Source organism: Pelobates fuscus, chromosome 3 (genome assembly GCF_036172605.1).
Source record: "Pelobates fuscus isolate aPelFus1 chromosome 3, aPelFus1.pri, whole genome shotgun sequence".
NCBI classification, from domain to species: domain Eukaryota; kingdom Metazoa; phylum Chordata; class Amphibia; order Anura; family Pelobatidae; genus Pelobates; species Pelobates fuscus.
This window is the reverse complement of record NC_086319.1, coordinates 373,240,246-373,264,175: the sequence shown is the minus strand read 5'-3', so window position 1 is coordinate 373,264,175 and position 23,930 is coordinate 373,240,246. Positions and strand designations below refer to the sequence as shown.

The window sequence follows — 23,930 nt, the reverse complement described above, 5'->3', positions numbered from 1 at the left end:
GCTCATTACAAGCCCGGCGGTCCTGGGGGGGTGGGCAGCAAGCGTTTACTCACCTCCCAGCAGCTCCTCCAGCTCCCCAGTGTAAATCTCGCGAGACCCGCGGCCAGCTCTGACGGCCGCGGGTCTCGCGAGATTTACACTGGGGAGCTGGAGGAGCTGCTGGAAGGTGAGTAAACGCTTGCTGCCCACCCCACTCCCCTCCCCTCCCCCAGCTAAGCCAATGCCACTGGACCACCAGGGATTAACATATCCCCCCTCCCTGGCAAGGCAACAAGCAGGGAGGGGGGACAACAAAAAATAAATGATGATAATTAAATATATATATATATATATAATAATAAAAAAAAAATGTAATATAAAAATGAAAAAAAAATATTTTAATAAAAAATGCCCCCTCACACACTATTATTATACACATACACTACACACACACTGTGCATATAATTCAGTGTGTTTGTATAGTGTGTGTGTATAAATAATGCAGACTACACAAACACTGTATTATATACACACACACACTGCATTATATACACACACTATACACACACACACTGCATTATATACACACACTATACAAACACACACTACATTATATACACACACACTATACAAACACACACTGCATTATATACACACACACACTATACAAACACACACTGCATTATATACACACACTGCATTATATATACACACACTATACAAACACACACTGCATTATATACACACACACTATACAAACACACTGCATTATATACACACACTATACAAACACACACACTATACAAACACACACACTATACAAACACACACTGCATTATATACACACACTATACAAACACACTGCATTATATACACACACTATACAAACACACTGCATTATATACACACACACTATACAAACACACACTGCATTATATACAGACACACTATACAAACACACACTGCATCCACTACACACACACATACACAGCTCCCCTGTCTAAACACACTGCATCCACTACACGTGGCATGTATATTTTGTGCATTTACCTTTAGAAATAGTTTTTTATTTTCCAAAATGGTAAATGTACAGAATATCGGCAAATTATATCGGCTATCGGCCTGAAAGTTCACAGAATATCGGTATCGGTATCGGCTCTAAAAAATCAATATCGGTCGATCCCTACACTACAGGCACCCAGACCAGTTCATCTCATTGAAGTGATCTGGGTGCAATGGACCTGTCCCTTTTACCTCTGCAATGTAAAACATTGCATTTTAGATGAGCTTCAATGTTTGCATTGCAGTGGTAACACTGCCTCTAGTGGCTGTCTTCCTGCAGGGAAAAAGGGGTTTATGAAAAGGAGGCATGTGAGGGAGTGTACACAGGAGGGGGAAACAATAGTGATTACAGTCCTTCTAGGAATAGTTAATTACACTTACTAATACCTATTAATACCAGCAATGGGTGACTGTGATAGACTAAAAGTAGTCCGTTGGAACACCCTGCCAATCACCACTGCCCTTTGCTGCTATGGGCAATGTTTCGTTCACGCGAGTGTCACAGATGGGATGTGTAAATGAATTCCTCTGCTAAGAGGAACCCCTACCTGATCACGCAAAGTAGCTAGTGATTCTAGTTCCCACCCAAACATCAGCTAAGACTTGATGTAGGGTGAAAAATAGTGAACACTTTATTTAAGAGAGTACAGATTTATATACACAGACCCCCATCATGGAGTCTCTATTGAAACATACTAAGCCCGCCCAGGCTCCTCTGTCTCTGGGAGAGGATTTTGACATACTCTGCCTAATTTAATTATATCCCAGAAACAGATTAACCTGGCGCAAATGTACCCCAAAAACACATTGAAAATATTAAGAAGCATATGCTGCCGAGGCGATTTTTCTGGAGGTTTGCAATGATCCCAAATTCCGCTGTACTGTTTATGTTCTGTAAGCATTGCACCCAGCAGAGCTATATTTATCATTTTGTATATCAAGCACTCTAGTTCCTTCGATATATAAACTGCACCATTATTTATTAGAGAGAGAATCATGGTTTTGGCAGGATTTGTTCAGTAACTATAGACGTTAAATACATTTCTTTGCCTTTGCAGGCGTGCACCAAGGAATGGTGTTTTTATGAAACAAATTATGCATTTGAAAGGAAAAGCAATCAGTGCTCTCACAAATCTGGAAATTTTATATAATTCAGAGTGGTGTTGCAGGAACACAGAAGTAGTTTGTTTCACATACGAGCATAGGTGATTTAGAATAGCACAGCGGAAAGTACAGCTGCTTCCACGTACATAATAATCCATGACATGATAACCTATCTTTTTCACATTCTTACTAGTTATTTCTGGAAGTATTGCTACCACCATCAAGTTTTGTCATTTCCTACAGTTGTTGCTAGCAGGTATGACTCCCAATAGGGTGTTGCCTAGCCAAGAGCTTAAAACTTGAAGTCCACACCTATACTGCTAGACAGACCAAAAGTTACTCACTACTTCAAGACTTTGAAAATTCACCCCAGGTGATCATACCATCACCAAGGACTAGTGGCAAGGGCAAATTTTAAAGCGTGGTATCGCTCATTACAAGACATCTGTGGGAGCTCTTGCTGGATCTTGCATAGACATAAGTTTTGTACTCTTGTGCATGCACTAAAGGACAGCGCTGACGTGGGCTTCTAGTGAATGAAGCTCCAAGAGCTGAAGAAATAGATTTGGAGCACCCGCGGGAGAAGTCTGTTGGGTAAGTATAACTTGCTATAACAGCAACCCCCAGGCCACCGCACACCATCGGGGATCTTTGCAAAAAATGGTCACCACTGCAAGCCTGGTGGGGGAAATGTCTACTCGCTAGTGGACACTTGATCCTCTACAATTTTATGATAAAATGTTCACAGGCTGTTATGCAAATTGCAACTATTATTACAGTAGAGACTGATATACAGTTGTTGTTTTTTTTTTTTTTGTTTGTTTAATTGATGTTTAAAGGGATATTATAGTGGCAGGAATACAAAGCTGTATTCCTGGCACTATCGCTCTCCCGTAAATAGTGTTGAAAACACTTTATTTACTTACCCTTTACCAGCGCCAAAAGTCCTGCCTCCTCTGTCCCGCTACAGATACTGGACCAAAGGTCCATTTCGATCCAGGAAGCACCTCCAGTGGCTATCTGGTAGACCGCCACTGTGAGCAGAATTAAACCTGCAATATAAACATTGCAGTTTCTCTGGAACTGCAATGTTTTACCTTGCAGCACTAGGTACAAAAAGGGACACCGCACCCAGACCACTTTAATCAGCTATAGTGTCTCCTTTTTGATTTTACTTAGTCCTAAATTGTCAATGCATTGTTTATATCAACTTCTTTTTATGGTTCCATTCAATCTGCACACTGAACATAAACACTTCATGTTTTGTATAAAGCTAGTTTGATTTCTCTGAAGTCAGAGGCACTGACTCATACTTGCACTACATGATTTTATGTAGTGCATGTAGGAACTCCTTAAAGCTTCGTGATTTCATACTCCAGGTAGAGCCATATTTCACAAGGGGATTATTTATCCACTTTTCTACCTCTGTAAACTGGTCTTGGAGCACAGCCTCAAGCTGCGGTAGATCGGAATTGCTCGCATAGATTACGGTGTCATCTGCGTACATGTGTACATTAGAGGATTTGCAGACATTAGGCAGATCATTTATAAATAATGTAAATAGTAGGGGGCCGAGAATGGAACCTTGGGGAACACCACACGTGACTGGGAGAGGGAGGGAGTCGCTGTCAGAAATGGACACATATTGCGAGCGATCCGATACATACGATCGAAACCAGTTTATCGAATGATCACCAATACCTGAGTTTTTGAGTTTGAGCAGTAGAATGTCGTGGTCTACTGTGTCAAATGCCTTCGCAAAATCAAGGAAAATAGCTCCAGTTAGGTCTCCTTGTTCCATGCCAGTTTGGATGTCATTGCAAACTTTTAAGAGGGCAGTTGTAGTGGAGTGATTCTGGCGAAAGCCCGATTGATCAGGGGTCAGATAGTTTGCTTGTTGGTAATACTCACATAGTTGCGTATGGACACATTTTTCTAAGATATTTGACAATACCGGAAGCAATGATATAGGGCGATAGTTAGAAACCAAAGTAGTGTCACCACTTTTATGGATAGGCACTACTCTCGCAGTGTTCCAAAGTTTGGGTATGTATCCAGACACCAAGGATTCGTTAATTAGAGTTGCGATGGGTTTAGCAATTGCCGGCGCACTGAGCTTTAACAGCATTGCTGGTCAGGTCCGGACTGGTTTTTCATTTTTAGATTATTAAGATGTTTTTCAATGACACTAACAGGTACAGGTCTAAAAATGAACTTGTCTATATTGGAACTTTGCAAATTTAGTGAGACCTGATCCACATTTGTAGTTTCAGGATGCGTGCCATCTGTATTGAATGTGTATTGCAGAATCGGTTTTAAGAATTTAGGAGGCGTAACTGTGATCAAAGAACCCAGCCATTCCTAAAGTGCCGAAAAAATACATTGCTTGGTCTGTAAGGAGATGAAGATGCCCCTTTAAAATTCATGGCGTCCCCCCCTATCTACACCTACCAAATATCATTCTCCCTCATCAGAACAGCACAACATAAAGAGTGCCCAGCACGAGCAGCCCCCGGAGCAAAGAAATATGCCCCTAGCGCACGACCAATCGCTCTACAGGCCGCAAGTAGGCTCACGGCAGCCATGCAACAGATCAACCAGACACCACCACATAGGATGGCTCCACCATCTAAAATGCCCCTCAACCGTGCCAACATCCAAGAGGGTATAATCCAGACATACGCAAATTTTAATACATCTAATTGTATGCATTGTGGTGCACAGGAAATGGAGCAATCCACAATTCAACCCAATAATGAAATATCCATGATGTACATGCCTGTAGACTCGATACAAAAAAACTGTCTTATATGTTTATAATATAATGCGTTGATGACCTGCTCCCATTCAATAAATACTGCATATAACTGCTGTTCCCACCCCTGATCTTTTCTTCTGTATCCCAAACCTTTCCACTTTGACAAAAATAAAAATTGTCAAATTCAAAAAATTCATGGCTTAACACTGAGATAGCATATTAGACTTCCTTCTATTAACTGAATGCCGACTGCATACATTAACAATTATTCTGTGTATTGTCATTCGGGAACAATTATCAGTTCCTCCTCTCCCAGTCACTGCACGCCATTTTCCACATCTTCAAAATCCAGCTGCCATCCAATGAAGCACCACATTGTGATCTCGCATCATCCCTCTGAGTCCCCACATGTCAAACTCTGCTAAAGACGGTGAATAATCTGTCGTAATGTACTGGGCGGACTGACTGAGAGCACTCCTATCAGTGATAGCACTGTACAGGCTTGGATCTTACTAATTGATGTGGTACACTGTAGGTGGAATGCTTACATGAAATATATACCCTTGCCATAGTTTTATGGTTTCATATTTGAGAATGTAGAAAGCATATGCTGTACACTTGTGCTGTTATTGTGTGTGACCTGACCCTACTGGTTTCACATCACTGATCTCTATCAGACTTTAACTTATTACTTTGATATATTGTTTCCCATAATTTCTAAAGTATAACTGCATGAATACTTACCCATAGATGCAGTCTTTCTAGTCCAGGGGTAGGCAACCTTCAGCACTCCAGTTGCTGTGCACTACATCTCCCATGATGCTTTTGCAGACATGCTTGCAAAGAATCAGGGGACGTGTAGTCCACTACCTCTGGAGTGCTGAAGGTTGCCTACCCCTGTTTTAGTTCCTGCTGCTATGTCGTTGGTATGTTTGCTAAAGGAGGAGGTCAAGAAAACGATTAATGGTAATAACTTTTAATCTAAAGGCCTGCTAGCACAATGTAGAGGTGAAATTCTATTCTTGTATTAAATGAGTTATATTTGCCATGACAATTGTACTTTAACTTGAGCCTTTTCACTGCATTGTTATGTAAAGTAAATCTTCCTCTTGGGAAAACACAAGGGGGTGAGTTTTTTTTTTTTTTACGCTCTTCCCATGGAGGGCAGGAGCGCTAATTTAGGGCAAAATGTTAGACTAAAATACCCATGAGAGATCTTTTTAATATATTTGTTTTATGCTTAATGGTTTGCGGAATAAACCCTTTTTTTTTTTTATTTATTTAGAGTGTATAAATTCCTGTGAATTAAACTTCCATTGTTCCATGTTGACCCTAATGGGATCGTGGTATACTTGTAAACCTATCTGAAGCATGTTCTGTTTGCATGGGGAAATATTAAGATCATGGTCACATTTCTGTGATTTGATTTTTTTTTTTTTTTGCACCAATTCAAATGTATCCTATTGGAGTTGGTGTTGCTCATTTGCACTACTCATGGCATAGCTCTATAATCACACTTATCTAGAATACCCCTCTCCACCATTCTTGTTACAAGAGTGAGACTTCTCATAACAAAACGAGGCATTGTGGCTTTTGTGTTTTCACAGAACCTCGTCCTTTATCGTATTACGTATCGACACTCACCTGGTCTCCCATCTTTTTTTTTTTTTTTTTTTTTCTTTACTCAAATTTCTACAACTGCTGGATACCTGGCAAATAAGCGAACTCACCCAACACTGTTACCACTACAACATGATGTAATGAGATGGGTCTTCACACACCTCAATCCAGGATTTAGTGATTGTCTGTGTGTCTGTCCGCGGACACTCTCAGCCCAAGAGTTGGCTTCCAGTTCTCCATAAGAAGTAGTGGAGGCAGAGAGGTGCACCCGGCTGTCACTATGAAAGATGTAAAACTGCTTTAGAACGATGTGACTTCAATGGGTCTGTAGTTGTTCTAGTGCATAGAAGTATTCCTTTAAGCTTCTATACCGAGCTGGAGAATGTTGCTACTTTAAAACGAACATAACCGAATAGTGTCCAAGTGTGCTTGTAAATAAACTCTTAAGGATGTAGTCCTATGAATTCATACATTTTACACCACTCTAATAATTTAATCTTGTCTTGCTGTTTAGGAATCCTATCCCTCTTCTGCACCAATATGGTTCGTGGAGTCAGATGACCCTAATCTGACCTCAGTTTTGGAGCGTTTGGAAGACATTAAAAAAAGCAACACATTGGTAAGAGATGATTGAGGGCACTATCCATTCAATGTGCATGCGCAGTTCTGCTGTATTTTCTATTTTTGAGGCATGTGTATTATCTTGAAGCATTCTCATGCAGTGATAGAGGAAGTGTCTCTTGTGATATTTTGCACAGCTGAACTGCTAACTAAAAGTGAACTATTGGGTGTGCTATTTAAAAATAAATTTGTTTTTCACATGCCTCCTCTGCTTTGTTCACCCTTATACAAAGCACTTCAGTAAATAACTTTAACTGTTTACTGTGCTATAGTAGCTTTATCCAACCATGATGTCCTCCAGTAGTGCCGTATACGCACCGTGCGTGCGGCACTGCAACATATTTTGTTTGTGAAGCATGTAAGTAAAAATTTTAAAATAGCACAACTTATGGCTAGCTTTTCTATTGGCTGTTAGCAAGCAATTTCAACACAACCTATTAAACAGTTAGAGGAACTCGTACTCAGTCTTTCTGAAATATATGGTGGGCCAAATAATACCAGTCGTTTAATATTGTTTGCTAATTAATTTGGGGGATATAAGATTGCCCTTGGGCACATATTTTGACTGTCTAATTGTTTAAAATAAATATATATATTTATTTTTTTTCTGTGCGTGTAGCTTCTCCAACAGCTCAAGCGTCTGATTTGTGACTTGTGCAGACTGTACAACCTTCCTCAGCATCCTGACGTTGAAATGCTTGATCAGCCTCTGCCCGCAGGACAGGTATTCTGCAATGCTCTTTTAATGTGGCCTCAAAGTGGAGCAATTCACAATGGTCCTGTTAATACATATGCCCTATTCAATCATGCTGGTTTATCTATACAATAACTTATGTATTCTGACTTTTGGACAGTCAAGGATTTAGTTTAATTATTACTTGGCTGGTGCATAAACTTGTTTTCTGCTTAAATAAATATATAAATGTGCTGTTCCGTCCATGTTAATTCGGTGCTAGAACAGCCTTCTGGAATGGATTAACCCCTTAAGGACACATGACGTGTGTGACACATCATGATTCCCTTTTATTCCAGAAGTTTGGTCCTTAAGGGGTTAAAGGACCACTATAGGCACCCAGACCACTTCAGCTCAATGGGTGCCGGGTCCATCTACTGTTAACTCTGCAGCTGTAAACATAAGTTTCAGAGAAACTGCTATATTTACACTAAGGATTAATCCAGCCTCTAGTGGCTGTCTCACTGACAGCGCTAGAGGCTGCTTCCGCCATTCTCACTGTGAAAATCAGTGAGAAGACGCTGACGTCCATAGGAAAGCATTGAGTAATGCTTTCCTAAACGCATTTTTAATGCGAGCGGGGCTCTGGCTGCACATGCGCATTCGGCTCCACTCGGGAGCCAACGACTGAAGGGGAGGAGAGGTCATGAGTTTGTTTTCCTGGCACTATAGTGGTCCTTTAAGTTCGAGTTCCGAGGTTCCACTGTATATAAAATCTTATCAATATCTGCAGCTACTGGAAACTCTTCCCACCAAGAAGGCTTGTGACTTGGAATGCCCAGTTAGAGGCCATTTGTTGAGAAGCCTAGCGAACACACATTTATATTCTGTGTTATAGCTCATTGAGAGGTCTTTCAAGGGCAGGTGCTCCACGCAAGCCACCATGCTTTTAAGTTTGGCTCCAGGGATCCAAACTGAGGAAGAGACACTTCCTGGCTGTCTGGCAGCCAATTTCTTTTGAAATTGACACTTTTTTTTATAAATTAAAAAAGGCTACTCTTCACTCATAAGGCATTAAAGCAAGTTGCAGTATTTTATATATTAAGTGTTCATTTAAAATCCTGGCATGGCTTTCTGTCCACAGATTAACACCTATACACGGCATAAAATGGTTCCTTACAAAACATTTTCTCACACACCCACATAGTTTCTAACTGTCTCTGCAGTCTGGGGTACTTACCCTGAGGATAGTCATGAACCTTAAATGGAATTACCCATTTCAAGTTCCCCACCCAGACAAAGTCCAGTGCTATCACAAATACAGATACTAGGTGTGTTATACAATATAGATATGCAGAAAAACGTTGTAACTTCGTTTTACATAGCAATTAAAATTTAAACTGTAAATATACAGGTGGTTTTTCACTCTAATGTGGCTCATACAGAGGAAGGTGAGAAAATGATCATAGGTCAACAAAAGTATCTCGCATTACAATATTATAAGGGGGGATTTAATAACACACGAGATCGATTAAAATTTTTAACTGGAACAATAAGTTGAGGACACTACTAGAACAAACCAAACATTTTTAAATTGTGTGACCACTGACAAATAACTGAAACATAGTTTGCCCTACACCATAAATAGATGTTAAAACATGAAATGATCATTCTAAGCACCATAATACTCCAGTTGATGCTTCAGAGAGTAACCTGCACCCATTCTTGTAAGTGAGAGTGGCTTACAACTGCAGCAGATTAGAAGACAGCCCACCAAGCAGCTAATCAGACCACCTGGGAGTTTCTTCCAAGTTGTACTCACAGTATGTGAATAAATGGAAGGCAGTGCAGGTTTGTGTGATTGTAAGTGGGGACAGTGGCATGTGTTTGATGTCTGTGTGTGGACGGATAATGTATGTTAATAAATATGAAGGTGCAAATGTATCCCTTTACTGTAACAGCCATTCCTTCCTACTATCCCTTTACCGGTTACCTGCACTCTCATTGCTTACCTGGAGAGTCCTCAACAGTTGGTTGTGCCTCAGCAGCAAATTTAAATCCTTAATTGGCTGTGTGGTTGCTCTATGTGACTTTTGCTTCCCTATCTAGACTATTTTGCCATGTGGCCTGTATCGACTTGTTTGTTTACATTTTTTTGGTCATGCAGAATGGAACTACAGAGGAGGTTACATCTGAAGAGGAAGAAGAGGAAGACATGGGCGAGGTAAAATCTCTAAGAAGTGCCACAAAACCTGCGTTTGTTTTGTCTTTGTTTTCAGTGATGTATAAACTTCATAGACTGTAACAAAATCATGTTTTTCCGTTTTATTGTTCCTATAATATAAATCTGACAGTTGGTAGGAATCATATGAACCTCTGTTCCTGGTTTGTGCATGTATTTATTTTTCCATGGAGAAATCCCATGTCAAGAAATAAGTGACGTTAAGAAAGTAAGCTTTTTCATTTAAGAGCTTAAAATCTGAAATCCTATTCTACAAGCCAGTTAAAAGATACTCGCCACAGAGTAAATACTCACCCGGGATGAATTTCTATTCACCAGAGTTAAGGTTTCACTCGCCAATAGCAATTGGCTAGTGGAATTTAGAGCCCTTTTTGAATTATCTCTAGCCTCAGGTGCCCTTGTTCATTAAAGTCCTGTGTTATTGATAGGATATTGAAGACTTGGATCATTATGATATGAAGGAGGAAGAGCCGGTTGATGGAAAGAAGTCAGAGGATGAAGGTATTGAGAAAGAGAATCTAGCCATCCTAGAAAAGATCCGAAAAAACCAACGACAGGACCATCTTAACGTAAGTAAAAATGTAAGGATCAACCACAAAAACAGATTTGTCCAATGAGTTTTGCCTTTCTCGCATGTCTCTTTTCAGCCTATGTATCAACCATTTCTGATATCAATTGGTAAATGGCTCTGACATTAAGTTAAACGTCCACATAACTTTTTTTTTTTTTTTTTTTTTTATATGAAAGTCCTATCTGGTTATAGGAGATGTATAGAATTTAGGTCAAACGTGCTGTTATCTGTATTTTACAACACTGCATCACCTACAAAAATGCATAATCTAATAAGGGGAGGAATTGCGCATGTTTCTGTCATAAACCAAAAAAAAATTTATTTTTATTTAGAGCTAGTTTTGCTAGCAGGGTTGCCTGTTTTTGTGTGGGGTGTTTTGTTTGGTGGAAGGCTGTGTCCTTTTTTTCTTTGGAAACACTACTGTGTGTGTTCTGGTCTAGGTCTTTTTGGGAGTTGTACTTTTGGAGTTCTGCAGTAGAAAAAAAATCGTATACACCTAAACAAAGGCTTATGGGGCTAGTCCATTTCTGCCTTATTACAATAAGTAAAACAGACTGGAATTTTGCAAAAAAAATCAGGAGCTTATGGAATACTTTTGAGAGTACTTCTTATATTGATTGTCTATGCAAAAAATGTAAATGCATTGTCTGTATAAAATTCCTGCTGTAATGTCCCTTTAATCTATTCCTACTATGTGTATTCTTAAAGCGCTAAGCAGACACCCCATGTATCCTTGTAAGCCAATCTTGTACTTTTCATACTTCCCCAGTAGGAAACAATAGGAGCACATGAAATGCACAACTCAAATGTCATGCCACACGCCTGCAGTCTAACTTGCAAATTAATATTCTACGTAGTGATGTGATCTTCCTCCCATATGATACATGAATGCCATCTTAAATTGTGCACCATTTAATATTTGTTTTGTTATACCTTATGAGTGATTATACATATGTTTACAAAGTGTAAATTTCACTTGAGCACATCAATCGTTGTACAGCGCTATGGACTTTGCTGGTGCTAGATAAATAATAATTAGTCTTTTATTAGTTTCATATCGTGCTGTGCTTTCAAAGTGTTAATGTAGCCCCGGTGCAATACTTTTTGCTTTATTAGGGTCTTCTAGCCAGTCACTTAATAGGGATCCTTATGGATGGATGGATATATGTATTCTATCCACATAAACACTCTAAATTCTGAGGGTTTTAAACATTTGCAATTCTCATGACCTGTCTCGATGGTTCCATGTGTGCCTTTCCTTCATTTTTTTTAGATTGTTGCCTGATTAAAATAGTGGGGTTTAATGACTGCTTTTAAAATATTGTAGATTCCTTAGAAGTATGTTAAAGACTCTCCAGTGCCAGGAAAACATATTCGTTTTCCTGGCACTGAAGGACCTTACGGTGCCCCTCTCCCTCCCACCCCTCCATCCAAGTTGCGAGTCCAGCGCCGATGTCCCTCGGTACTGGGTCAGGCTCCGCATTAGATCTCCCAATAGGAAAGCATTATCCAATGCTTTCCTATGGGAATTTCGTCGACGCTGGAGGTCCTCACATAGCGTGAGCACGTCCAGGGTCGCTTAAAACACTTTCATAGACAGCCACTAGAGGAGGACATAAGCCTGCAAGGTAATTATTGCAGTTTATAAAAACTGCAATAATTACACCAAGGGTAGTGGGAGTTGGCACCCAGACCACTCCAATGGGCAGAAGTGGTCTGGGTGCCTGGAGTGTCCCTTTTAATATTGATGGTTTTGTACTTAAACTTCATACTATAACGCTCTTCTCCCCGCTAGGGTGCAGTTTCTGGATCCGTTCAAGCTTCTGATCGTCTCATGAAAGAGCTCAGGGATATATACAGGTCACAGAGTTTCAAAACAGGTTTGTATATTTTGCAACAAATTGTAAATCTTTAAAACCCAAATTCAGGCTAAAGCAGCTAAAGACTCTAAAAGCCACCAGATCGGTGTTGTACTTTTCCTGTTTTTTTGTTTTTTTTTTACATTCTAAATTGATTGTAAAGTCCAGGGTTTTTTTTTTGGTTTTTTTTAAATCTTCCTAACAATTACAAAATTGCTAAAAACATTTGCTTAATGAAGTGGTTTTGGTGTAATAATTCATGCCCCTGCAGTCTTACTGCTCAATTCTCTACCATTTAAAGTGTAATTATTTTTTGTTTATTCATCTCTGGTCTCCTGCACAGCCTATAGAAAGAAAAAGGTTTAATTTGCAGTTGGATCTTACAGCACATTGTGTTTACTTTTTAAAAGTTTCTCCTGCTTTAATAGCCTTCTAGAGCTTGCAACACCCTCCTTGTTGAGATCTGATTAATAATTAAACCGTTTTTCCTTATAGGCTGTGTAAATCACAGCTGGGGAGGTGTATCTGCGGCTACATAAACTGATATGTAACTCCTAAATTATTTTTTGAGTTTGCATCCTACATTGCTATTTGAAGTGTGAATTTCTGATTTTAAGGCCAAGCTGGATTGGAAAGTTTAGCCTACATCAGTTCCCATCTTGGATTTCTTGGCCTAAAATGTGAAAGTCACTTTGAATCCACAATTCATATACTAAAAAATAATCCTTTTTGTCTTGAACAACGTAGCAAATTGTCAATCCTTGCGCAACTGGCAGCATAATATAACAAAAAAAACAAGCCTCCCTCTTCAAGAACAAACTGTGCAAATTAAAGCCCATGTGAAATGTTACCATGCATGCATACAATCCGATTTCCATTGATCATTTGAGAAGCTTTACAGTAAATGAGGATAAAACCCATGCTACTGGTGACAATAAAATGTTGCTTTGGCAAAGAATGCAGCCACCTCTATAAAGAATTCACATGGTTTTTCTTTTATTCTCTCCCTCTTGTTTAGTCCCTGTTTCAAATTGAAGGTGCTTTCTTTCTTTCTTTGTGTTTACAGGAATTTATTCAGTGGAGCTTGTAAATGACAGTCTTTACGAATGGCATGTTAAACTTCTCAGGTAAAATATGTTGGTTTTTAATTCTACTCCTGTCAGTCTAACTTCCTTGAGGGACATTCGGTTATTTATATTCAGGTTTTTTTTCCGTTTATTTTGTGAAACTAGCATTAATTAAAATGTAAAGAGATTTTCATTACATTGGCAGTTGGTAACAGCTTCCTGTTTTTATAACTCTTATTTTTCCCCTTTCTCTCAGGGTTGATCCTGACAGCCCATTGCATAGTGACCTTGTGGTTTTAAAAGAGAAAGAAGGTGTAGACTGTATTTTACTCAACTTCTCCTTTAAGGTAAGGTCTGTGTGATTATTGTTGAAACTAATTCTGTACATTTGGATGTAGTCAGAGAACCCTTGTTTCATCTCCGTAAGATAAATAACCTCTTCGCTATTTTTCGGCAAACAATTCTATCATTAGAATTTAGATAAGATTGTGTGTGTGTCTCATGAAAAGGGGAAAAATAACCTCTCAATTGTAATTCCAGACCTATAAAGTGTATATTATATACAATACAGAAGTAGTTGTAGTAGAAATGTGGAACTACACTCAATCCCAAGTGATGTTGTGTATCTGGGTGCAACCAGGCCAGTCCCAGTACCAGGGACCAAGTACTCAATAGCAAAAAAGATAGAAAAAAAGGTCCAGGCACTCCAATGTACAAAAAGGCAAATTTATGAGTGGCAGTGGGTTCGATAAATTTGCCTTTTTGTACCTTAGAGTGCCTGGACCTTTCTTCTATCTATTATATACAATAGTCATTCTCCATGTTTCAGTCCACTCTTGGTACTTTGGCTTCTCTGACACAAAGTCAGTCGCCATAAAACTCCTTTAGCTTGCCCTTAGGTTGTTACACACTCAGGTCTCAGACAAGCGCTGCCTCAATTATGCTGTAACAGGTAATCTGCGTCATTTACATATCAATTGAATTCCACCCATCAGAGGTATCTACTACCAAAATCCCAGCTAGTTCCCTCAACATGACACATCTCATGACAATTGTTTTTGCCTTCTTTGCGAAGTGTGCCCTAGGGCAGGGGTAGGCAACCTACGGCACTAGTGCCATGCACGGCACTCAAGGTGTCTTTGCACGGCACTCAAGGCTGCTACAGCCAAACAGGCTCTGGCCTATCATGAGTCCCAGTGAAACTTCAGATATCTGCTAATACGAAAAGATGGTGAAGGGCAATCCTCAATTTATGTATTGCAGCACATAGAGTAAGTGATCTCAGATCACTTCCTCCCAGCACTTGTGAATAGGAATCCACACTGAAGTAGAGCAGCCTGCAGCTGCTGTAGCAGCTCCTGACCTTGACCTGTACCTGGCCAGCCTGGTCCCATCTGGAACCCAGGGAAGCCACCCACACTGCTAGATTTACACAGAAATGCACAATAACCCTCCCCTCATACAAATAATACGAACAGCCGACAAGCAAACATGCATACAATCTGCACAAACGTAACCCGCTAACAATCCACATACATGCACACAACCCCACATGCAGCCTCTCACATGCAATACCCCAAACAGCACACACTACCAAACACACAATGTGACATATCCATCCACACACACAATACCCCAAACAGCCCCTCACATACACACTACCAAACACACAATGTGACATATCCATCCACACACAATTCCACAAGCAGCCCCCATACACAGCCCACATTCATGTATCATACACAATACCACAAACTACTCATGAATATATACAATATAATAGCTCATATACATACAAATACAACAATCCGAAGTAACTGCAGTATAAAGAACACAAGCAGAATCTGCCAGCAAATGCACCCTAATTTAAAAAAATAGGACTGGCACGCTACGGGACATCACAATCCTATATCGGCACAGTGCTGCTAAAAGGTTGCCTACCCCTAGCCTAGGGTACTATTGATTGTTCCTTAAAAGTAGCAAAGAGTCTACATTACCCTTTAGACTTGGAGATCCCAGTCTGCGATCAGGTATAAAAGCAGCGTTGGTGCAGGTGTGCTATTCCAAGTTATCTATTCAATTTGCTCTTTGAATTAATACTACTCACAGCAGTCCAGCACAGACATGACAGCAGATAATTATTTTTGTCTGTTAATGTAAAGTATTTAGTGTCTTTAGTGTAGGTAAATAGGTGTGTGTGTGTGTGTGTGTGTGTGTGTGTGTGTAGAGAAAAATGCTTATCTTGTTTTACCTTAAAGTGGCTAATAAGACACGCAGAACTTATTTTTTTTTCCTCCTCATCCTTGTGATTATATACTTGGTAATTATTGTACAATGTTTTTCGTCTGTAATGCATTAACACTCAACTTATTTAATTTTAAGTGTGTGTGTTTTATTAATCGTCTGGGGGGGGGAAATATATTTAAAAAATTCAATCTCCATAAAATAAAAAAAACATTGACAAAAAATAGTTTTCAAGGAATGAAATCTATATATGTATTGAAATGTAACTTCTTTCGTGCAGGATAACTTTCCGTTTGATCCTCCATTTGTTAGAGTGGTTTCGCCTGTACTCTCAGGAGGGTGAGTTTTTTTGTGTTTTTTTTTTTTTAATACACATTCCATTTCTATCTTACCTAGTCTCCAATGATTGCTCAATGTGATAATAAATCTTAAGTTCCTCGGATCTTGAAATTGAAATGAGGACACAAGATGATTCTTGTAACCCTTTTCTATGTTGCGGCAGTGTTCCGCAGTCTTAAGGGGTCTTGTAGTTCTACCAACATATTGGAGGCCACAAGGGCACTTCAATGGGTATATCTCATTTCTAGTGTTACATGTTCTAGTATTTGTAATGTTAAATACCTTTAAGTATTATTGAATTTATACTTGATGGGGAAATTGTTTTTTTTTTTTTTTTTTTTTTTTTTTTTTGGGTACTTCTCTAAAAGTAATGGCTGGATTTTCTATTTCCCCTTTTGAATATATTGTCTTTTAGAATGTGCCATTTTTTTATTTTTATTTTTTTATATCGGAAAGGGAAAAATTATTTTGGATACTATCTGTAGGTTTCTTAGGAATCATTTTGTTCCTCTTACGTATACTAGTATGTTCTGTAATGGATTCTAGGGCTCTTTCATTATATCCCTTTTGTATCAATCTTGGGACAGTTTCTTCTTTAGCTTTAAACATTTCACTTTAGGTATGCTCTCTAGCCATAGTCTATTATGGCAGCTGTTTGTACCAGTAAAATTATTCACATGAACACTTTTTTAAAATTAGTTTTTTAGTTTGTATGTTCTCTTAAAAGTAAATGTCCAGATCTAGAAAAGTAATTTGTTTGGTTAAACAGCATTATCTCCTCTGTATTGCTATTTAAATACTCCATACATGATGGGCTGCTGTTATAGGGCCATTCCAAATAAAGATAGTCCATACATCTGAAATATGGACCAGGTTTGCTACCCATTCATGTCCGTGCCAAACAAATCTTTCCTCCCATTCAGTCATGAAGAGGTTGGTATAGCTGGATGCAAAACTGGTCCCCATAGCTGTAACATTCTGTTGTTAATGAAGTCACCAAACAAAAAATGTTCTTTTCTAAAATAGGTTCAATGCCACAATTACATTTTATAATAGAAGGCATAATGACAAGTTTTTCTAAAATGGTTCAGCATGACTTCCCTTTTTTGTGTAGGGAAAGTCATGTACAGGGACTGGACGTTACACATAATTAATACAGAATTGTCATTCCAAGTAATATGCTGTAATTTCTTTAGGAGGTCAAAAGGATCTTTTAGATAAGATTTAGCAAACTGTAGCAGCAGAATATCTATGTATTCCAAGAGATTACTCAAAATGGAACCAATGCCAACACGATGGGGCGACCTAAAGGGTTATCTATGTGTATTTTTTTTGGTAGTAATTATCAAAATTACTCTTACTAATGTATTGGTTTATTATCAAGGGTTGGGTCTTTTGCTAACTTAGTGTAGGTATTGGTATCCATTCAGCTTTCTATATGCCTCTCTCTCATACGTATCCTTTTGATAAAATGACCGTTTGCCAATTGTATCCCCTTGCTGTAGATTTTTCGGACCATGTTTAGTCATTTGTTTTGTGCAGTACGCATAAACAATTTCTGAAAATTCTATTTAACTTTAGTTAACTAAAAATGTAAATGAAGAATGCAGTACACTTTTTAAAATCCTCAGTTTCCCATAAGATGAAAGACTTCTCCCAAAGTAGTCTTATGTATGTTGCTTCAATAATCAAGACTTTCTTTGTAGGTATGTGCTGGGAGGTGGCGCACTTTGCATGGAGCTACTTACGAAACAGGTATAGACTTCTTCCCCCTGCAACACTCCTACCCACGACTTTTGAAAAATACTCTTTATAGGGTGTTGTCATTATTTGAATACTTGTAAAGATGTTTTGTCATCACATGTTGCACATTAAAGGATCACTATAGGGTCAGGAACACAAACCTGTATTCCTGACCCAATAGTGTTAAAACTACCATCTAGCCCCTCATGCCTCCATAAATATAGTTATTTAAAAAAAAAAAAAATCTTACTGTATTCAAGCCAGAAGCTCCTGGCTCTCTGCCCTGTCTGCCTCAGAAAAAACAAGCAGTCTGCTGACAATCTGCCTGATCCAATCACAGTGCTTCCCCATCGGATTGGCTGAGACTGACAAGGAGGTAGATCAAGGGGCAGAGCCAGCATGATTCAAACACAGCCCTGGCCAATCAGCATCTCCTCATAGAGATGAATTGAATCAATGAATCTCTATGAGGAAAGTTCAGTGTCTGCATGCAGAGGGTGGAGACACTGAATGTTTGGATGCATTTTAGGCAGCCATGACCCAGGAAGGATCTCTAACAGCCATCTGAGGAGTGGCCAGTGAAGTTATCACTAGGCTGTAATGTAAACACTGCATTTTCTCTGAAAAGACAGTGTTTACAGCAAAAAGCCTGAAGGGGATGATTCTACTCACCAGAACAAATTCAATAAGCTGTAGTTGTTCTGGTGACTATAGTGTCCCCTTATGGATTTATTTTCAGTTTAATTTGCTGTTGGTGAAGGTACATCTAATGGCACATTTATACTTAATTTTTAAGATGCTCTAGAATGGGTACTATTTCAAATAAAGCATACACAGTTACCTGTTCTTAGCCAGTGTCTTTCACATTTTGCTGGGGTTTTTGTTTGATTGTGGGGGTTTTGTCTTACTGCTCAATTCTCTACCATTTAGGGGTTTAACCCCTTAAGGACCAAACTTCTGGAATAAAAGGGAATCATGACATGTCACACGTCATGTGTCCTTAAGGGGTTAATTAACTTTGTTTATGCAGCCTTAGTCACTTAGTCTCCCTACACTTTTCCTTTAAAGAGAGAGATCTAATGTTTAAGCTTCCTTAATTGCACAGTCTGTTTAATTTAGAATTTTGTATCTCTGTTGATCTTAAACCTGCTAAAGCCAGCAGGAGCCTCCTGTGTGTTTATCAAGTTAAATTAACACAGCTGGAGATACTGTACTGATTTAAAAATAAAGCATTTATTAAAACTTTTATAAACATTTTAAATTATATATTTTATGTAGGCTGTCACAGCCGTAGGAAGTGTGACTATGCTGCATAAAGAGAAATAAAAGTGATTATAACTCCTACTTGGCAGAGAATTGAGTTGTGAGACGGCATGATCTATACACCAAGCACCAAAACATCCTTGGCTTTATGAAGCAGTATGAGTATCCCTTTAAAGTAATTGTCATATTTAAGGGGTCTCTGCATATTTTGCAAAAACCTGAAATGGAGACATTGTCACTACAGTGGCATTGAGGTGCAGTAGAAGTTTTATTTACCTGAAGCTGTCCCTCAAGGGTGCTGCCACCGGTTTGACTTTAGCTCCTACACTTCATCCTCCATGAGTGACCGTCTGTGCTTTACTCTTGTGCATGTGTTAGATTAAAACGTTTGTCTATGGGAGATCACACAAAACCGGGAGTCTTCATAGATGGATATTTTCTCAAGATGTGCCTGATTCCCACAGCCATCCCAAATGAAAGCTGTGGATACTGAGAAAACTGGAAGGTTTTAATAACATATGGTTTGTCCCCTTGTTTGTCAAGCTATGTAGCTCAATATAATTAATATCCATTGAATGTGTTGGTGGTAATTTTTATATTTATCAAGTGTTCGTCTTGTGTTTTTTTTAGGGCTGGAGCAGTGCCTACTCAATAGAATCTGTTATCATGCAGATCAATGCCACCCTAGTCAAAGGGAAAGCACGTGTGCAATTTGGAGCCAACAAGGTGAGCCTTGCATATGCATTGTATTCTTGTGACTGACGACTGTACATTTCATCATGCTGATATGTTTACCATATTTTTTTTTTTTTTCCCCCAGAATCAGTACAACCTTGCACGAGCACAGCAATCCTACAAATCACTAGTACAGATTCACGAGAAGAATGGTATGGCATAATACAACTGCAAAGTTAATGTGTAAGAGGTGTAATTTCCAACATGGTGGGTTGTCTTGAAGTCCCATTCCTTCTTTCTAATATCTGCTGAGCTGCATTGATGTGTATGGAAGATTTTGAGTGCGAGCGTCTTGTTGTGCTTGTCTGTTCTCTGTACGTTTGAATGAGATTCAAACATCCGTTCCAAAGTCTCCACTACAAAATGTAACTTTTGTAATAGACATGACCTAGGGTCGTCCAGAAATATTCAAAGTAGACCTTAGATTATGCAAAAACCTCTAGTGGGGGGATTTAAGCAATAGGTTTGTGAGAGCTTTTTATTTATATTAGAGAAGTTGCATTTTCCAGTAGTGTATATATACTTTATGTAACCTTTTGGCTCCTCTCTTCCTTAGGCTGGTACACTCCTCCAAAAGAAGATGGGTAAATGGAAAACCTCGGACCAAGAGTTCAATTTTCTTTTCTATTTCTTTCCAACACAGACCTACCATTGCCCTTCTGGTCCTCTGTACAGCATATGTTAGCTATTAGATAAATAATAGGAACTCGGACCTGTATATTAGACCACGTCTGCTTCTCTTGAAATGAGAGCCATCTGCCTTTACTGATAAGAGGCCACTCCAAATATTTTAATGTCCTATTTAAATCAGGCAGTATAGCTTAGTTACATCCATTCCACTTTTATTAGATTATTGTAAATTGCTTTCACTTTGTGTTTTTGTTTGTTTTTCCCAATATTCTGCTTTTTTTTTTGTTTTCTTCTTTTTTGCTTTGTATAGTTTTTCATTTAAAGCCAAACAAGCGTTTGATACCGTTTAATAACACCAATAAGAATGCAGTTTTAAGATATGGTTAAAGTAGTTTACTTTAGCTCTGAGTAAAATCTTAAACATTTAAAAAAGAAAAAAGAAAAAAAAATTAAAAATGCAAAATGATAAAAAAAATATAACTTTTTTGTAGCATTGCCAAACTTCATGTGTGAGAGAAGATTGCATTGTATATAAAGTCATTAAGTAATCCTTTAAGTGGCTTTTGGCAGATTTAAGCTATTTGGGGTTTCTGATTATTTTTCCCCCACACCTCCATTATTATTTTTATTTTTCTTCCTTTTGTTAAACATTGTAGTTCAACTTGGACCAAACCGAATTAATGGCCAGGAAATTTACTTTTTTATTTAAGGATCAAACCACAGGACCTCCTGTCACTTCTATACAAATGTAGGCACATCTCTACTATTTTAGAAGCTTAAGCAGGTGCTAAGATTCGGCCCTTTTCTGTGCCTCAAGAGGTTTTTTGTGCAGTCCACCAACAAAGGAGTGTGTGAAATAAGGAAAACATCTTCCAAGCCTACAACTTTTTCAAGACAACAATGTGAATCTGGATGTGGAATCTTATGCCTGCACCCTTGTTGTTGAATGGCGTCAATCCTACAACTCTAAACCTGTTTAATAGACTGGTCATTATTTCAATGTGGTCGTTTTGTGAGGCGAATCTGTGCACAAGAAAGACATGATAGAATAGTATGGTTCTATTTTCAAGCCAGGATTTATATATATATATATATATATTTTTCCCTTTCCTCTGTTTATTCTCCCCTTTAGTGCTGGATCTTTGGTTCTAACCCAAGGAGCGTATCACTCTGAAGCTTGAAGTAATTTAATACTAAACTTTTCTTAGTGTTGCATTTTATTAACGGGTTGTTGCAATTGTTCTCTGAACTTCTAAAAGGATTTTGTGCAGAATCAAGAATTCCACTATATAAAACCGTCAGACACAAGTCGTTCTAAAGCTTAGATTTCTGGATGAGTTGGAACACCACTTGGTTCTAAGCACAATGAGGTTTAGATACTTTGTGGACAAGAGACCTTTACGGGTCATATACTAGTTCTTACGATTTCAAATCTTGTTGCCTTTACCTTGCCAAATTTGTTTGTGTGGGGTTTTTGTTTTATTTTAGCTAGCCCCCCCTCCCCTCCCCTCCTGTACTTCTGCAAAGGTTTTGATTCTTCAGCTTTTTTGAGTGAGCAACATTGTTGCTTTACAATCCATCACACATCTCTTGCACTCAAACTGTGCTTGAAGATACTGACTTTGTGTATAATGTGGAAAATACTGAAACGTGGTTTTTGTTTATATTTTTAATAAAAACCTGAAGTAGATTTGTAGGCATTATTTTTATTTTTATATAGATTTCTGTATCACATTTTCACCTGCAGTCATCCGATTTTTCTCAAACTCGCTTGTCTTGGCTGTGGAAAAATAGCATTTTGCCATAAAGAAAATGGCAATCTTCCCCATCAAAGTACTGCACCTCTTTTATATGTGAGAAAAACACTGCCTCTTGAAATGTGGAACACTTAATTGTGTTGGAGGGTAATGTTTAGATTATTTCACTTAACATAAAAAAAGTTGAGCCTAAATATGAGCACGGATTCTGTCAATCTTATGAAAGTACAATAGCATAATGCTTATGAGATTGTTAACCTGTGCCATTCCAGTCTGCCTCCCTTTTTTTTTTTTTGGTCTGGAATAACAGTCTGTGATCTCATGTGGGTTGTTCAGCTGCAGCAACATCACCTGCCCTAAGCAGTATCTCTGTAACCATATTTCGTGGTATCTTTTCTATGTCCGTGTTTAAAAAATTAGAATCTTGATGGCATGTGTGAGACCGAGGGTGACTGTTGGAACACGAACACTTCAATGCTACTCCCTGGGAATTAAATGTAATTTCTACCATAAGTCCTGAACTTTGGTTCGTTGTGGAGGATTTTCAACAAGTTACGAAAACCGTGGATCAAGAAAATGGGTGAACCCAGTGACCTGCAGTTTATTTCTAGTAGTCAGTGGTTGATATTTTTGTCTTTAACCCCATAATACTTGCTGCTGTCCTGTCAGATTTGTAATGTGTGTCTGGTCATTTTTATTTTATTTTTTTTCTGCTTGGCTTCCAAGATATGGTGGTTTTAAGCTTTCTATTGGGCAATGATTGGGGAAAGCTCGTAAAACTTCCATAACATTGACTATATGCAAAGTTACTTCTAATGGATGTGTACATGGAGCCTCCTGTTTTTGTAAGAAGCACATTTTGATTTCTTATTTTGCTTGTACAGATGATGGGAGCTCTTAGACATCCATTCATTGGAGCCTTATCTTGAAAGGCAACAACTTTAAGAATTAAATCAATCTGTTTATTGGGTTAGAAGGTTGCTGATTTGGCATGCTTTTTTCTGTTTTTGGTTTTTTTGTTTTGTTTTTTTCATTGCAGACTTATTTGGCAATGTACAGTAATCTGTAAACTTGCATCAAGTTTATGATTAAAGAACCATTTTAAGAAATACTCTGCTGATTCTGAGTTATCAATCTTCTTTTTTTTTTTTTTCTGATGTTTTCTCCAGATACAAAAAATAAACATAATGGCATATATTAACAGGAGCTAAGACTATACGGAGTTTTTTTTCTAGTTTGTTAACTTTATTAATATAATATACTTGCCAAAAAACTAAGTATAGTGCATGTAAGCAGTGGTTTGTCCTTTTTCTAGAAATATTTTGTGTTCAAACAATACATATGCAAATATAGAGGTGTAAGTCTGTATGTATAATGTTTAGTATAAAACTTTTTTGAGTTTTAATTATCTTTTTAGCACCGTGAGCATAGTTTCCATGCTACTTCCAGAGGTAATAGCAGCTGACGTGAAGTTTAATCAAAGGCTTCTCATACAAAAGCCTTTGGTTGGACCATTTAGCTGGCTCAAAGTGCATGCATGCACTCTGAGTCAGAAAGTGGGAGGGGGGGGAGAGACCAAAGACTCCTGGAGAATCCAATAACATGTCGCCTGCATGTTGATAAATTGTCAAATATGCACAGTTCTGAGCTGCCAACGTCACAT

At 38.5% G+C, this 23,930-nt stretch overlaps 1 protein-coding gene across 2 annotated transcripts in view; it reads left to right on the top strand.

Annotated features, from left to right (window-relative positions):
- Positions 1-23,378, top strand: part of UBE2Q2 (ubiquitin conjugating enzyme E2 Q2) — a 28,430-nt gene extending 5,052 nt beyond the window's left edge. The window contains exons 2-13 of one of the 2 annotated variants that reach the window (XM_063449449.1): positions 7,038-7,142; positions 7,764-7,868; positions 9,985-10,041; positions 10,488-10,628; positions 12,426-12,510; positions 13,556-13,616; positions 13,813-13,903; positions 16,081-16,139; positions 17,846-17,894; positions 19,776-19,871; positions 19,966-20,032; positions 20,437-23,378. In XM_063449449.1, coding sequence (XP_063305519.1) covers positions 7,038-7,142; positions 7,764-7,868; positions 9,985-10,041; positions 10,488-10,628; positions 12,426-12,510; positions 13,556-13,616; positions 13,813-13,903; positions 16,081-16,139; positions 17,846-17,894; positions 19,776-19,871; positions 19,966-20,032; positions 20,437-20,468 — 948 coding nt within the window. In that variant the 3' untranslated portion in view covers positions 20,469-23,378. Of the gene's footprint in view, positions 1-7,037; positions 7,143-7,763; positions 7,869-9,984; positions 10,042-10,487; positions 10,641-12,425; positions 12,511-13,555; positions 13,617-13,812; positions 13,904-16,080; positions 16,140-17,845; positions 17,895-19,775; positions 19,872-19,965; positions 20,033-20,436 lie in introns of both variants that reach the window. The other variant, XM_063449448.1, reaches the window with a different exon arrangement.
- The last annotated feature ends 552 nt before the right edge of the window (positions 23,379-23,930 follow it).